Source organism: Apostichopus japonicus, chromosome 19 (assembly GCF_037975245.1).
Source record: "Apostichopus japonicus isolate 1M-3 chromosome 19, ASM3797524v1, whole genome shotgun sequence".
Lineage (NCBI taxonomy): Eukaryota > Metazoa > Echinodermata > Holothuroidea > Aspidochirotida > Stichopodidae > Apostichopus > Apostichopus japonicus.
Window position 1 is genome coordinate 14,270,294 of NC_092579.1, and position 18,086 is coordinate 14,288,379.

Here is an 18,086-nt window from a genome sequence, read left to right on the forward strand (position 1 = left end):
CTAATCAATGAATATAAAGTAGTGAACAAATTAATTAAGTAATTAGTTAATTAAAAGCAACTAGCTTTTGCAACAGACCTAGTGTCTTATATACAGCGAATTCATCTAATAGCATTAACAACGTATATGTAAACACTTGAACACAAACATCAACATATAAAAAATACGTGCATTTATAGACGTTACCTAATCTACATATAAGAGGGAGGGAGGGTGTGGAGGGGGGGGAGGGTAAAGTAAGGGTGGGATGGGAGGATGTACTCGTTTATGAATTTGGTGATCTTTAGATGTAATCTATAGGTCTTCTCAACCTTGCAAGAAGAACAGGAAATTAAATAACTACTATAGATAACAAGCAGGAACCCGAATGACAAGCATTAGTTGAATGAAAACAGGCAATCAATTAATGCTGATTTTAATTACTTCATTATAACTTATATAAATTCTTCTAATATGTACATTGGAAGAAATTGTATTTTCCACTTGTTAAAGAAACTTTTACTATTGCAACAAAAAAAAAAGCGCATTAAAACCCTCTTCATTATTATTATTTTTCTACCGACAATATAATATTTTACGTAAAAGTTCAAAAAGTTATAGAGATGCTTTAAAAGTAACTTATACCCCCTCCCCCCCTTTTTTTTTGAGAAACGAAATTGACGAACAAGCACCGCTTGTTCAAAATCCAAAATGAAAATTAGAGATTGTTTCATCATGTAAATTACAGAAGGAGTTACATAACTCATAAGCGCTGATTGGGGCTAATAATAGAGTGTGGAGGTTGCTTAATTCTCTTGGCGAGGACCTTTGCGTAATTGATTTTGCTAAGCAGTGTTTAATAAAGATATAGGGCAGTAGCTCCTGACTATATGGTTTTAATAATAAAGGGAACAAGCTTTCCCCAAGTCGTTTCTTTAGTCCTTCCACCTAGTTTCATCTCTATATTGACTGCCTGTGGTTTGCACGTATTATAAAACAAAGGAAGAAATGTTGTAGGTAATTTTTATATTAGCCTTTTCGTGATAAAAACCGTTGCCATACATACACAACCAGCAGTTTTTAATAGACTTGAGTAGGTCACACGAGGTCATCTTTTAAAACGGCACAATGCCAAAAATATATTTGCCAATCCAATGTGTAATAATAACTATTTCGGCTTTTCATACAGTCACGCAACTTGACGGGGTGCGTGTCTGTATATAAATTTGATTTTTAATCTTTTAGGAGGATGCCGTTAAGGCATTCTCCGAATGTAAGAGGTTATTGTCGGAACGATTGGGCAGTTTGTTTAATAAAACGCCAATTTGGTGCAAGAGATTTTAAGATATCCAGGCTCAAATAAAATGTACAATGGATTCGTATATATATATAAGCTAGAAATCGTCGTGCAATATATATATATATATATATATATATATATATATATATATATATATATATATATATATATATATATATATATATATATATATATATATATATATATATATCGTATGTATCGTATATACACTGCGTGTGGAAACTCCGATTGTTAATTGTATTATAACGCCCACTAACAGTCGCATATTCTGAAGGCCTAATTCATCTTCACAAAGATATGATAACCTGTAATCACATTATCACAGGTAGAATATGTGATTACGAATCGTTAGCACACCGAAATCTATGCGAATTAGTGGCTGAAGCAGTTATCCTTGAGAGAAAATGTGGGCGTCTAAATTGTGTTGCTTTTCTGGTTTTAAAAAAAAAAGACAACCATCATTTATCTACATGCATTCTGTCTTTTTTTGTGTGTTGCGGATAATTTTCATTTATTTGGTACTTCCACACTACAATTTTGTATACGTGATAATTTTAAGCTATATATCTTTGCTGCAGCCGACACGCGTACAGCAAAAACGCATATTTGCACTTCGTTATACATATACGGACATGCGTACGTTAACTAGACCCCCTTGCTCATTCGGTGAAAGGCAGTATTTATTTTTTTTCAGTTTCTGTTCGGGCTGTGTAGTATTCATGTAAAACAATATGTGGTCTCCCTCGTGCTCACCCTTGATCAATCTCTTGATTGTCCTTGATTGGACGGTCAAGTATTGTATCGTGCGAGCGGCTCCGTGTACATGTCAGAAACCCCAATGGCAATCACAATTAGCTTTCGACAGAGGGGTCCTGTCGTTTAACGAACTGTTTTTCGAAATATGTTCATTCTTATTTCACTTCTCAAGTTTTTTTTTTGTCTCTTCCTTTTCGTACCCAGATCCGTACGTCAGAACACAACTGGTTATTGACGAAAAAGTCATGAAAACGAAGAAAACCACGACGAAGAAGAATACATTGGATCCGGTCTTCAACGAAAGTTTTAGTTTCAATGTAGCGCCATCGTCTTTGAAGTCGGTCAGCGTGATAGCGTCAGTGTGGGATTACAATTCGAAGGGAAAAGATAACTTCGTCGGCCAAGTTATCATGGGTAAACACTTATCCGGTAAGTAACGGTACTAATAATATATAAAGAAAACAGAAGGACGGAACAACAACATCATTTAAAGATAATTTTAAAATATTACAACAAATATAACTATGACTTATTACCGTAACAATGAACAGGATACGACAATGAAAATAAGGAAAACATGTATGATAATAGTAACACAATATAGTAACTCCAAAACGAAGAAATTTAGCAAAATATCATACTAGGTAAACAGGTATTCGATAAGTTACGAACATAATATAAAATATATTATGAAACAATGACAAGAAGATAATATTTACAACAATACTTTGTAGCCATAACTAGAACATGATGTGACAATAACTCAATGAAGGAATTGAACACATGATAATGGGTAAGCTCTCACATTTCAGTAACTTCCGGGTAATAATATGACAAATAACAAATACGGTATAATCGGTCAGATATTACCTTTGAACTCCTTAACATAACAAAAACATGATATGACAATAACATAACAACATTACGTAGGAGGGGCGAATGGAAACGTTAAGATGCAGTCAAAAGGTTAAATTCTGTTTTATGTAATTTCGCTAGAACGTTTAAATGATGACATTCTGATACGAGCGTATATATGAATCATTTTTGTGGCAAAATGTTGAATTGACTAGATTTTTTCAAGTGATCAATTTTAATCATTTTGCAACAGTTTGTTGAAATGATGGCTTCCTGAGCGTAATTCATCATTTTGTCGAGAAATATAGAATTGGTGATATTTGATAAACAAAAAATTGTCATTTTCCAGCAAAATGTTGTATTCCTCACTTATTTAATTTACGAAATTTGACAATTTGTTGCAAATTGTTACTATATTAAATCAATAATTAATAATCTTGTTGAAACTGATAACTATAGTCAGAAAAAAAAATCTTAAACCTTTGACGGCATGTTAACGTTTCCATAGGAGAGAGATAAACCTCGTATAACATCGTGTGCTGTATTCAAAATGCATGGATCAAGATACTATACTTCCATCATATAGTAACATAAACATTTCTTACTAATGGTCCTACATGGCTAGGAGACAGATTATCTATATTAGCCTATACTATCCCCTCAAAGTCTTCATAATGTACTATCACTTCGATCATTCATTACAGAATAAATTTTGTTGAAATTCTGACGAATATATTTCTCTTTTATTATTATTATTACTATTGTTTCCAATATTTCTGTTACTGTTTTATCCTTAACATTCTGATCATCGACGCATTAAATCACCTTGAATAGAATTCACTCAAGATGTACCATCTAGTGACTTTCAAAATTTCAATAAAAAACTGGAATATGATTTTCAGTAATCTGAGGCCTGTTTAAGGTCGAGGATTTTTGGCTTATCTGTGATGACGTCAGACACAAACAAGAAATATAAAGCAACAGCGGGAAGGTCAGAAGAACCATTCGTTTTACGCTCAGTGATTTTAATATAAATTCTTATCTATAGTCCGTTTTCTTTCTTCTTTAAACTGTGTTATATAACTATCGATGTAGTTTATCTCAAAGGAGAAATTTAAGGATAATATTTCTCTGTAAAAATCTTGAAACAGTTAAATCCTTCTCAGTCAAGTCAGACGAAAGGATTGGAATAAGTTGTCACCAGAATCTGTCCTTAGAAGATGGCAAGGCCTTTCAATATAGGCTAAGTATCAAAACAAAATGTTTATTTTTTTGGTGTCGTTTTAAAAAGAGAATGAATGGGAAGTTTCTCTTGGCATCCATCATGTTGGTTTTTCTTTATCAAAACAAAGTTTGATATCAGTTTTGTTTATATTCAGTATGATAATGTCAGTTAATTTGATATAATTGATGTATCTAAATATTGAAAGTATAATAACCTCTCTTTTTGTTTTGGTCTCACAGTACGGTAACTTTACTGTGAACTATGGGTGGAGTCATACCATGGGTGGAGTCATATATAAATCTTAGGAATATTCATTAAAAGTTGGAAGCCGACCAGCCAATTGGTATAATTTTCCTAATGCTAATACCACTATACACTGTCCTCACCTATCATGCTGTGAAGCACTTGTATTGACAGTATAACATGTCGTTCCTAGCCTTGATTTGATAGAAACATGCCTGTGTCTCATGTACTGTCCGTTAGAGTGCTTTCAAGTTGGACATGACAGAACAGTATAGGAATAAAATGTCCCAACTGGGTTGGTGTCGACACCAAATTATCAATTTTCCAGTCCGCCGCAAATTAAAACATAAGACGTGTTCTGGTTTGTTAAGTATATATGCGAAGGAAATGTAATTCTTTTGTTCATGGAAATGTGTTTTCGTTCGGAAATTTCATTAAAATTATGCCTTATTGTGATCATAATAAGAAGTCGGGTACAGATGTCTTATTTTGTTGATATTTTTGCAAAAGGGGCGGTGCGATTTTTTTGTTTGTTCCCTGTTTCTTCGGTGGTGGTGTTTTGACATAGTTGGATGGGTGAGGGGATAGGGTGACGGCGACTTTGCGAAAAAGGATTTGTTAATATTTTGATTATTTTTACAATACATAGTAATTATGTTAAAGCGACTTCTCCACCTCACCTGTTCTTCCATCTCCTACCCTGTGAGATGAACCTTCATCATTTTCCTGTCTCTCTCTCTCTGTTGACAGGGTCTAGTGAAGTGACTCATTGGACAAGAATGTTGGAATCCCAAAGATCACCGGTAGCTCAGTGGCATACCATTAAGACCCGTGAAGAGTGTGATAAAGTCTACGCATCGCTGAAGCCAAACTCGTAGAGTTCAGCGGATTGACATCAACGCAGGGACATGCTATATGAATATGTATTATTCTGACGTGACGTCATGGCTTCTTATTTATGTTTACATTGACTCTTCAATATTAGTACCATTTCAACATGGCGGACGTCCAAGGAAAAGTAAGAAAGAAATTTAAGAAAGAAAAAGAAAAACAGAAACAGCTACGTAAAGATAAATCTTGTTTTCGGAAATTAATGCCAAATATGAAAACAAATTTCCTGGAAGAAGTTGCAATTAAAAGAGTCTTTCGAGACGGCTTGCCTTGTAAAAATCTTAGATAGAGCGCCAGTATTTTCTCAAAGAAATTAAAACGAAACTTTCAAAAGAAGATTTAACAGCTTTCATTGTAACATCGGCAAGCAGACGATGTAGGCATTCACGGTCGAAAGAAATCACGGAGAGTCCCTCTGAAATGACTGGTATTTCATAAATTAAAGAAGGAAATGCGAACGGACAGACTATAGATGTACAGCGTGGCGAGACAATCTCTAGAGCAGGGGTTCCCTAACTGGGGTGCATGAGCCCCCAGGGGGGTGCTTGAGTCCATCCCAGGGGTTTCGTCAGACATTTCTGAAAGTCAAAACAGAGTACTTTTTGTTGAACTAAAATCTGATATATCATATAATTTAGCAATGTACAAAAGTTGTACCTATCGACAAACTCTTTATTTTTTCATTACAATATTACACTATGAACTTGATCATTTACGAAGCACTGTTATGCGTATTATAGTATAATAATGACTCAGATCGTGTCTCGAAAAGTTGGGGGTTCGTAGACAACTCTGACATCCACAGGGTGTTCGTGGGGAGGGGGGGGGGTAAAGTTAGTGAAATCCTGCTCTAGAGAAAGCGAATCTACTTACCATGCATACAAGATATGTTTACCATAATGTTCCTGCAATGTCCTTATGAGTTATGAAGCTGTATTTGGGTTTACGTTTTTATAACTTAATGTCACCCTGGTCGAGTGGTGTAATCTATCCAGACATAATCGGATACTTCGGAATTCCAACGTAGAGATTTTATGTGAATAATAATCGAGATAAATCTTTATGGTCAATACCGAAACTTTTGCGTCCCACAAAGTTAAATTCCGTCATTCCTGATGTCATTTTGGTAGACTATAGTATCAGGCATCTTACGTTTAATGTGTTAGGATCCCCCTTTGTCTTTAGGCACCTAAGTTGTCCTTTAACGGTCGAAGGCTAATGTAGTAGTTGGTATTAAGCAAAATATGCAACGCATTGGTAAGAGTACTTCATATATATTATATATAAAAATTAAAACCTTTCAATCCAGATGGATGCTTTACGTCTTACCTCTTTTCGTGTATCAGTTTTACTTATTCCACGCATTGGTGATTGTTTGAGTTAAAATTTTCAAGAAAAAAAAATTAATATTGAGTCATAATCCTTATTTAACCCTTTAAATGAAACAACTTAGTTTTAATTTGATATCAAGTAATGTTTTTTTTATTATTATATATAGCTGTGGTGGTATGTTGAGCTTTTAAATGTTTCATTGTTGAAGGTGCTGACTGAAATAATATTTTGGTTTTAATAATTGACCTAAATTGTTTTAAGTGCTGACATAATATTGTGACAATGAAGATTCGAAAAAAGGACATTGGGCTTGCGTTTATTTATTTGTATCATGAACAAGTAACTTTGATACTTCTAAAATATCGTGAACAATTTTGTACGGAGCTCTTAATGTATGATGGAGGTATCATTGATTTTCATATCTCTCTTACGTTATGCCAAATATCATTTTCAACATATCAACATCTTTACTTCTCAACATGTTATCATTTCATGTTGATTGTTAAGTATCTCAACTTGTCAATAATGATCAACATCTCATTGTCTTACGAAAAGATGTTGATTTACGAATAGAGTCCTGTCGTCTTGGCAACATATTTTTCACCATATCTTTCTCTTTCAACGTGCCGAAATTTTAAGAAGTAAAATTATCTCAGCATCCAGACATTCTCAACATCTTGTCCGTATTCGGAATTCATCTCGTTGTCTTGCGGCAGAAACAATTATAAGTTTTTCTCATCAAAACGAGTCAACTCGTCGACTTTGTTAAAATACATTATCATGATTCCATTCATTCTAAAGTAATAACTGTTAACTTGTCAATATAAGACAATGTCAACGTAAGTCAACAACTTGACTTGCGAAGAAGGTATTCTGATCAATATTGTCATCGTAGCAATATCTTAAAGATGATGTTGACTTTGGTAAGATAAACTTTCTTATCATGTAATTCCTCATACTACGATTATACTCTCAGTCTATGGACCCGCCAAGATTAAAGATGTCACAGTATGTCAACCAAATACTTTACTTACGAAAACAGTATTCTATCGAAATGTTGTCATGCATCTTGGCAACATCTTAAGATGATATTGACTTTGTGGAGATAAATTACCTCAGCATGTAAATCTTACATCAGAATTCAACTTATTCTGTTGACTTGTCACGATATAAACCATGTTTTTTCTTGAAAAAAGTTAGTTCTAAATGGGATATTCTGATACATATTGTAGATTTATGTTGGTGAGGTTCATCTTTCTCTGCTCCAACTCTCAAATTCCTCCCTGAAGGATAAAGTCAGAGCGAGTGAATAAATTTCGAATCCAGAACATATCGGATGGCACCTATTTAGTTCCGTATATTTTGGTTTCACTCTCTCTTTTTGATACTGGTCAAGTTGTTGCTTTGAAGTGTCATTTGACGCTCACAAAGTGACGTCATTGGATTATAGGCGTGGTTAGTTTTAGTCAAAGTATCTTCTCTCTTGGCGTTCCTTGAGAACAATCCACCTCACTGGATGGTAAGAGCCATGTAGACTTCTAACCACTATAATAAAAAGGCAATGAGTTAAAAATTAGCGAAGTTAACTCATTACCATAGCACCTTAACCACTCAAGTATAAACAATCAAAAGAGTAAACCCTCCTTCTTACCTTGCCTTAATTATTCAAAAGTTCTTATATTAGTTTCATTTAAAAAGAAAATGCATATTCAGCATCGAAATATGAAAAGGAGAAGATACAAGTAATATATTTGCCGCCATAGATATGAGCGACTTAATTTTCCGTCCTTTTTTTGTTGTTGAGACTTACCTATTGCTGATTTAAGGTGGACATTTGCGAAAGGCAAAATGATTTTATTAGAAGGCTAGGGTAGGGTAGGGGGATGGGTGGAGTGGATCACCCCTTTCTATATTCTCGTATATATGATGCTATCATAAGAATATTGAAAACCCATCACTTTATCACATCTTCAAGCAACAATATGGTGACAGCAATTTGAATATGCTTAACTTGTTCTCCTTAACGTCAAAGTGTTTCGACAGATGGGTATAATATTGTTTGGCATGGCATTAACGTTTTAATTGGCATTTGACAACTTGTGAATTAACAAGCATTCGTAGTGACACTAAAATTGTGCATGACAGTACTCACTGAATTATTGCTTGTATCATTCAGCGATTTGTTCTCCCTCTACATAATTATTCTATCGCCCTGTAAAATGTTTTCTGAAAGAAATTCGTGTAGATGACGTCGAATTACTGGGAATGCGTCGACGTCAACGATATTGCGAAATTATTTTCGTTGAGTTTGGTCTTTGCAATTAATAAGGAGACACGCTCAGTTGACCACAATTGAATGGTCTTGTGTCACTCTTTGAAGCAGGTCTAGTATTTTCTAGTTCAATTTCTGAACCATTTACATAGTTTTTTTCCCGGCTGAATACAGAGACCAGGTAAACGGTCTGACTAGCTCTTATTGTTTCTTTCGGGGCATTACAGACTAATTATCATTCTCTTTAACGACTCGTTGAGTAATAAGGTGTTAAAAGTGTGCAAGAGTTTCATTGATTGGATGTTCAATATTTTGTAGTTGACGGATATAAAAGCTATGGCTCCTAATACATCTTGTAAGTTTATCCCTTTTGTCAACACGAAGACACATCATAAATTTATTAATTGTGAAAAGAAAAGATCTACTTTTTGCCTGAGTTTCTTGACGATAAAACATGTTCAAAATATATTTTAAGGTTAACGTTTGGGTAAAGTCTCTTTGTGTCTTTATTTCATTGTTTACATTTAGAAGTTAGAAAAGAACAGAATAGATGGTGTGTAAATGGGATATGGTGGGAGAAGAGGATTGGGGGGGGGGGGTTATACTGACCCAGAATGTATGCAGTTTTTTAACAGTTTACCCCTCTTCGTTAAAATAGGTTATTGTACACTGCGAACTACGGTGAAGTTTCTTGCATGAGTGTATACACATAGCCCATGCGCTTCCGCCATCTTTTGGGGGCGCTATAACAGATGATTTCTTTAAACTGCTTTGGTCATAACAAATGAATCTTACTACAACTAACAAGTATTACTCATAAACGTGATTGCTTTTGATCTAACAAAGACACTCTCATAATTTGTTTATCACCAGACAAAAGGTGAATTTGATCGAATTCTGAGTATTTCGTCGCCCAGACACGTTTGGAAACTCATCAAAATCAACTGCGACTTAGTAGCTGGCTTGAATCGTAGATTAAGTGCGAAGCCTTTGGTTGTACATTATCCCACCACCTACCCCTTACCCCTTCCCTCAAGTAGCTACATTTGTCACCATTTTTCGTGATGGTTAGTAGTAAGATTAGAAAGTTTTCTGCACATTATATAGCTGTTTGGTAGCTGCCTGGCTATCATTAGTTGTCAGTATAACTACAGTGACTACCAGTCACGGTGGCTATGGTATAGTAACCAGTGGCTACCGATGGCTATCAGAGGCTATCTGTAGACCTCAGTGGCTATCAGTGGTACCAATACACGGGTAGGTCCCAAGCGTTGCACTGTTTTACATTCCATCGTATCAAATATATATTTTCCGTGTTTAGCTTATCCCGCTTTATCCTGTTATTTCCTACTATATAGTTATATTACCATTTTGTCTCAAGATAAACACAATAGCGTTGCGAGATTTATCTATGTGAGGGGGTACATCCAAAACGCCATATCGCGTTCATATAATAACGGTGAGATATGCAACAACGGACATAGTATAATAAGTTTAGATTGACAGATCTTCAATTTTTTTTTCTCGTAAAAGACTGGATGCTTCTCTTCTCAATAAATGATTGCTTCCTTCAGACTACGAACAAAATAGGAACAAAAGACAATAAAGCTTTGATCAAAGTCACAGAGAAGTGAATTAAGATACCCTTCTAAAGCTAAAGACTTGAGTAAGTCTAGAACTGACACCGCAGATCAAAACGTCGTTTAGGTCAGTTATTGTATATATTTTTTTATAAATTACTTAAATTGTTTATTTTCGTGTGAAGATGTAACAATTGAAATGCATGTAACTGGAATTGTCAAATTAACTGAGAAACTAAAAACTGCTGGAGAACCATTCTCATATGCTGGCACTATGACATTACAAATTAACAAACTTCCTGTCGCTCTGACAAGTCTGTTGGACCAGGATATCTCTTTAACCTAACAACATTTTTCTAAGCTATTTGGGACGCTTACGTCATCAAAAATATTTCCAACTTACAAACAAAAATATTAAAAAAATCGATAATTAAGTATGCTTCTTGTGTAAAGAAATTAGGGTCGTCCAGAAACATTAACACATTAATATCCATTGAATGAAAAAAAATGGAAATTGCATTTTCGACCTTGCTTTCATTATTTAAAGCAACTCTTAACAAGAAGATGAAACTTATTATTATTATTATGAAATTTGAGTGCAAATAACTCCAATCATTTACCAAATATAACAGAAACACACAGAAAACATTCCTCTTCTTTGTTATGAAACCGAGAAGCCTTGTTAACGTCATTTTTATGAATATCAATAAATTATGACAACACACGCACCTAACGTCAACAAGTGAACAACTATACTTCAGATTCTTCAAGATATAAACGATTCCGTTTTGAGGTGTTCCATAGAGACCGTGAAGTGGTCATCTGATATCACGTGACGTATCAAACATCTACTCACGTGGCAATACGGGCCCGTATCAAGTTTTAAAAGGAATAATAAGTAAAGCATAAACATAGTATGGCATTTCATTCTTCATTTAACGAGTCAAAACTACCTCGTCATAAATTCCCCTTAGGAGCATTGACGTGTAAAGACGTGTATATAGATACTTCAACGCTAGTTTGAATGGGACACTGCGACAAGTTCATTCAGACGAGAGATGAATGGGTCACACGGGGAATCGTTGGCAGGGCGTTATCTCTGATATTTGATTGGAAGGAAACAAATTCGTGCATAATTTGCTCACGGTGAAAGTCGTGTAGTGATATATATATACACATAAAAAAATAGTGAGAGATTTGCAGGAGAGAGATAGCAGAAGAAGGAATAATCTTGCAAATGTGTTCGTGGGTGGGGTGGGGTGGGATGGGGTGTGACGGGGTAGCTGGGATGGGGTGGTGTGTGATGGGATGGGGTGGGATTGAGGTATGTATTTTGCAAAGGGTGAGGTTTTTTTCAAAACGATTTGGTATGTGTTTCGTTAATTTCATGATATTAAATTTGAAATCATATGTTTTTGTTCATAGTCACATGGTTGTATTTGTTTTCCAATCCTTCACCAAGACATATTATATACATATATGTATATATACATATATATATACACACACACATATATATATATATATATATATATATATATATATATATTACATTACTCTTTTTGATCGAGTGTTAACTTCATCTAATCAATAATCAAACTAAAAGGCACATACAACGTCAATTTTCGTTTAGTCTCGAGTTTTATACCATTCAGACGTTAGGCTTAACGAAATAATTAAGTGAGATTGTAATTAGAATTATTGGGTAGAGCTGCACTTGGATTCAATTTGGCTAGGTTTTTAACTTTAATCATGAACTCGAAGAGGCTTGTCATGAAATGTGCAATTTTCCGTTGAAATGAAAATATAATACTCCTATGGTATTAGGCTACACTTGATCATTGATTATCCGTTTCTTAATTAGAGGGGAGCGCTATTTTGTTTAACCACATATAACAAATTATGAACTTGAATATCTTATCTAACGTATACAAAACACCAACATTATATACAGCAATAAATAATTTATCAATTGATTCATAAACAGTACTATGGTTCTCCAAATTCCCATAGCGCCAGAATTTGTAAAAAAAATGAAGTGTTTTGCAAAATCAGAGAGTTACGTAGTATATCTGCTGACACATACAATGAAGAATGGACAGAGTTATCACCAACTCAATTCATATATCATGAAGTTGTATTTAAATACACTTAAACATATGTAGTGTTTTAATAATAGCACACCTTTAACTCTGTTGAGCCTATAATAATGAGATACTATGCCGAACAAACAGCTACCCCTGTCGAACCGCCCCCATCCCACCCCCTTCCATCCCCATTAAGGCTGTCGGTAAAGTATTTGTTAACAAAAGGCTTGTAAGGCAATTTCTAGTCCATGCGGTTTATTCTTTCCTAATTAGAGGGGCAACTATTTCGTTTGTACATACTGTAACCCTGAGTTGATGCATGTTCCCTTTAATATTTTCTTATTTAGACGGAATCTGTTCAAATCTCTCGCGAATTGATTGAGGCTGAATCTCTGCCGACGTCGAACCTTCTAAATGTAGTGTTTTAATGTACCACTGTAGTAGTATACATAAAGTGCAATGTATTTGCACGTGTCTTATGCTGGAGACGAATCACTTGTTATTTCTATAGCTTGGCGAATGACGTTATATGAATGGTCACAAGGGACAGAGATAGAGGCCTTTACATTACCCCCCGCGTCATCGATTGTTTGCGCAGAATATGGAGCAATGACCTGCACACTCACTGTCCAGTTCACTGTAGGATATTATAGATTGGCTTGTACGTCACGACACTTGAATTTGCTTGACTTATTTTTGCTTGAGATTTCCAAGAAATTGACACATTAGTAGTAACATATACAGCAGTAAATAATTATAGCACAGTTGTTGCTATTTTTACGTGTGTGGATGTATATGAACAGACTTAAAGCGGTAGCCAAGGCATATTGTTCTCCATACTATAAGTGTAGCAGCGTGGACAATATTTTTTTTGACACGTTGGCACAGTCTGGTATTACCAACGACAATGAATGAAGATATATGAAGTTATAAATTTCGTTTACAAGATTCATATATGTGCTGGAGAAAAAAAGGGTGATGATTTGAAATGTGAATTTGTCGCTTTGCAACATGACGGAATAGTACTTTACAAATCAGACATCGTTTCCTCATCGTACACGTGTAAGAGATTCAATTCACTTGCAATTCGCAATGTGCAAAGTATCAGTTGACATGCAATAGTCCTATAGCTTTAAAACAAACAAAGAATAATTAAGAAAACCATGCTTTAATATCGGAGAATTGTTTACAATGTTGCAATGTTACCGGAAAAAAACTTTTAAAGAAAACAACATATTTGCATTTCTTTTTCACGTTTCGTGTATGTATCATACATTTACAGCAAACAATGTCAACTTCTTGAACCTTACATGTAACTTTAGTGTGGTTCATATATCAACCTACAACCTCCGCCATCTCTATAAATATTTAACATTTGTTCATGATGAACCTCTTGTATAAACTATATACGTAATAGGCCTACATACTGCGTGAAAATTGCCACCCGCATATATAATCTCCCACAGCGTGTATAACTCATATCACACAGAGCAGCCGATATAATACAGGGGAGAAGCAAAAAAATAAAAAAAATCATCACATATTTGTTACCTTTCATAAAATCTTTATATAATATTTCATATTTAAGATGAAAAACTACACTTTGGAAAATTTCAGGCAATGGAAATAATTGAAATATTTGGACATTACATTAGGCTCTCAGCTGTTCCAATTTTCTTTCATTATCCGCCTACGATTTTCAATGTTATGATATTGATATAATGTAAATACCAAAGGGGCAATTTAGAGTTTTACTCTTAGACTTCTCCCTCATATCATGTGTCATTAATTGCGCTGCGTGTATAGACGTGGACCCTAGAATGAACAGCCTAGTGTACCTAAGTTCTTTTCAGATAACTATTTTCCCGTATCTATTTGCTGTACTGCCCATGCAGAGAAACGCCCGGCAACGCTTTCGATTGATACTAGGTTTGTATTAGACAGATCCTCGGGCATGTAAAATACAGTGGGCTAGCACACTCATGATAGGCAGAAACGGACTCTGAGGCATTCACAGTTTGCGAGAAAAAGAGTATTACAAACGACTTGGTTAAGACTAATGGCTGCCCTGTAAAAAGCCTGAAGTGAATGCATTAAATTAAGTTCGTTCTGGTTTTGTTTTTATATGTGAGGTGCCCTTGACAACATATCTTCATCTTCTTTCTTTGTTGTAATTTGTTGAAAAGATTTGCTAGAAATCTCTGAACATCGATTTTTACTGCATGGGGATTCTCTCCAAGGAATTTGTTAGACGACTCCCCTTTTCTCAACATGCGCCGAAGTATTCTAGACATTGGGGAATGTCAATTAGACGATTAAAAAGTCACATGGATATGTGAATCATGTTCGGAGAGAGGCAGTAAGGAATGTCTCAAATGTTTAATGACTGGGTTTTGAGTAGATTTAGTTTCTGTAGCATATTTTTTGGGGAAAATACACGAACGGATGAACATTGAAAGTGTTTCGTTTATTTGGGAGATCGAAGATCCGAACGTTGCCAACGCAACCGAGTGCGTTGAAGAGAAGAAGCTTTCTGCCTTGATTTTGGTACATTTTCGATACTCTTTAGTTGATACTTGAAGTCACATATCGACATCTGTTCGGTCATCAATTCGATTGACTTTACTGTCTAAGTTTAACGTGTACACTAAATAATGAGCAAATAAAAATCGAAAATACTAAAAAAAGATAAAGGTGTAATAGTCTCATGAATGCAATTACTACCCAATAAGGTCGTGTATGTGAACATGACAAAATTTACACACACACACACACACACATATATATGTATATATATATATATATATATATATATATATATATATATATATATATGTATATATATATGTATATATATATAAATATATATATATATATATATATATATATATATATATATATATATATATATATATATATATATATATATATATATATATATATATATATATATATATATATATATATATATATATATATATATATATATATATATATATATATATATATATATATGAAGATCCGGGGTTCGATTCTTACCTTCGCCTGATGAGTCCCAATAGGACGAAGGCGGTCGTGAAGTGGAATTTGTCTGTTGTGTTGACCATAAATACGAGTAATTGTTTATATATATATGTCATATCACTTGCTACACAATCATTTCGTTATTACGGCTTGGCTTGCTTCTACAAATTGGTAATCCTAATATATACATTGTCAGGTTTAAAAGCACCAGGGGTGCACTCTGTATACAATCGTAGCACGTGGCGTACTATCCGCTCTCATTGACAGTTATATAAAGCCTATATAGTACGCGTTCACCCCAGTAGAATCACCGTGGCTTACTGGTACGGACTTATAGGCCCTGTGATAGGCTCAGATTCCTACATTCCCCCTATAATATATATATATATATATATAAATATATATATATTCAATATCTCTCATACCATGTGTTATAAGACTGTCGGAAGCTGAAGACCATGTTGACGCATATATGGATACGTTCATGATATCGTTTATTGTTGTTATGTACACCCACAGCGACTGGAAGGGTCTTACAGACATCAGAGTTTATTCCTGTATATCTATCTATTTATAGCTACTGTGTATCTTTCATTCCAAACAGATACGATATGGTTGATTACTTTCATCTTGCTACCCCCGGCCGGTCTGTTCAGTTATACTGACTGAGAGTCGAGATGATTAAATCCAGACTTCTTAAATCTTTCAAGCAAAGCTTTTTAGCTAAATTAGTTCCTGAGACGCGAATATTATGTGCTACACTATTGCAGTGGAAAATGTTATGTGCACGGCGCCCCAAGTTCATGACAGCAACGAGGGGAGCGTGGATTCATTCAGGGAGAGATATAGTCTATTCAGAGTATAATAATGGTTTTTGTTTTCAGTTGGTGGTTTTATCTCGATTTACTGCCATACGTTGAAAAAAAGATCAATTTTCCAAAACTGACATACAACTCCCCACTCGTAATAATGTTATGTCACGTGACGCGTATAATGGTAGATTGCAAAAAGTTGTGGGAAAAAATAATTCGTTGAAATAAGTTTAGAGCGATTACTGTTATTACGACTTTGTCATATATAATATACACGTCTTAACATTTTTACTCTCAATTAAATGATAAATCTGACCAATATGTGGCATTTCTTGTAAAATAAGAAAACTTACTTTTACAAGTCTTATAAGGGTCGTGTGGGCTTAGGTAGGTAGTCTATAGCCTTTCTTCTCAAAGTCGTGACCCAGATTTGAATGATTTGGACATTTTTTATTCATTTATCTTAAAAAAGGTGCACATCGTAATAGGCTTGAAAAGTATAGGTCCATAAATGTACGCGCTGTTTCACAATATAGAATTAAGAAAACTTGTTAATGTGTCAGGAAAATTATAATTATGTTACCAGGTAACATCACTATGTCAATGTCAAAATCAACATCTTATGTTTCATGATTTAAACTGAGAAACATTTGGATTTCACTCACTGTGTAGCTATCTATATATGAGCGTACGTTTATTAGCCTTCAAATTGGCTTTTGTCAACTACACATATATTTTGTTCAATTTTCGATACGATTGGGTAAAATCACTGAAATTATCTGGTCAGAGGGTCAGGGGGTTGAGCAAACCTGCAATATTTATGAGAGAGAACCGAAATTGTCTTCCACCCTTCGAATGCCCTTCATAACATTCGGGGATGAGACAACATTAATAACCCCTTCAATCCTCATCACAAGGACATGGTTTTGAACGTCACAGGAATTGCGGTGACGTCGGTTAGATTGGTTGAAGTCTCCAAATTTAATCCTCACGATCTGAAATATTGCATGAGTTGTAAAATAAACATGATATTTATAAACCCTTTCGTGTCTCCTGCAGTGCGGCGAAAAAGAGTTGCTCACATTACGTACCTATAAAGGTTTTTTTTTAATTTTTATTTATAATAGTTATTTGCGCGGTTTATTGTGGATTATCTATAAATAACCCTCATTAAACCGCCTGTAATTTTACGCTTAACCTTGGTTCATTTTATTATCATCATATTGTAAGATTTATATGTATTCATCATATATGCATGTAAACATATATATCTACACACACACACGCACCCACAAAATTCCAATATTTTTTCTAATACAGTACTCTTCATTTTTCAATTATCAGATATATCTTATTTCTCTGATTTTGTCTAATAATATTAATAATACATATATATATATATATATATTTATATATATATATACATATATATATATATATATTAATATATATAATAATATATATATATATATATATATATAGATGTATAATATAGATGAGAATTAGTCTCAACTAATTCTTATCTAAACTTCGCTCTGTCCGCCGGACATGTGTATTTTCATATATGATTGATATGCTCGCAACTAACGGCAGCTCCTCAAAGCAAACATTCCATCCACGTCACATGAGTTCTAATGTGGAATTGACAGTAATAATAGGGGGCCATCGTAAGGGGTATACCTTTTATTTAAAAAAAAAGAAGCAATGTC

At 34.4% G+C, this 18,086-nt stretch overlaps 1 protein-coding gene across 5 annotated transcripts in view; it reads left to right on the forward strand.

Moving 5' to 3' along the window:
* The window catches only part of LOC139960352 (synaptotagmin-17-like), a 48,992-nt gene extending 39,634 nt beyond the window's left edge, over positions 1–9,358 (forward strand). For 2 of the 5 annotated variants that reach the window (XM_071958659.1, XM_071958660.1), the window contains exons 4-5: positions 2,261–2,485; positions 5,130–9,358. In XM_071958659.1, the coding sequence (XP_071814760.1) occupies positions 2,261–2,485; positions 5,130–5,257 (353 nt within the window). In that variant the 3' untranslated portion in view covers positions 5,258–9,358. Of the gene's footprint in view, positions 1–2,260; positions 2,486–4,051; positions 4,480–5,129 lie in introns of those variants that run through there. The other 3 variants (XR_011790492.1, XR_011790493.1, XM_071958661.1) reach the window with 3 other exon arrangements.
* The last annotated feature ends 8,728 nt before the right edge of the window (positions 9,359–18,086 follow it).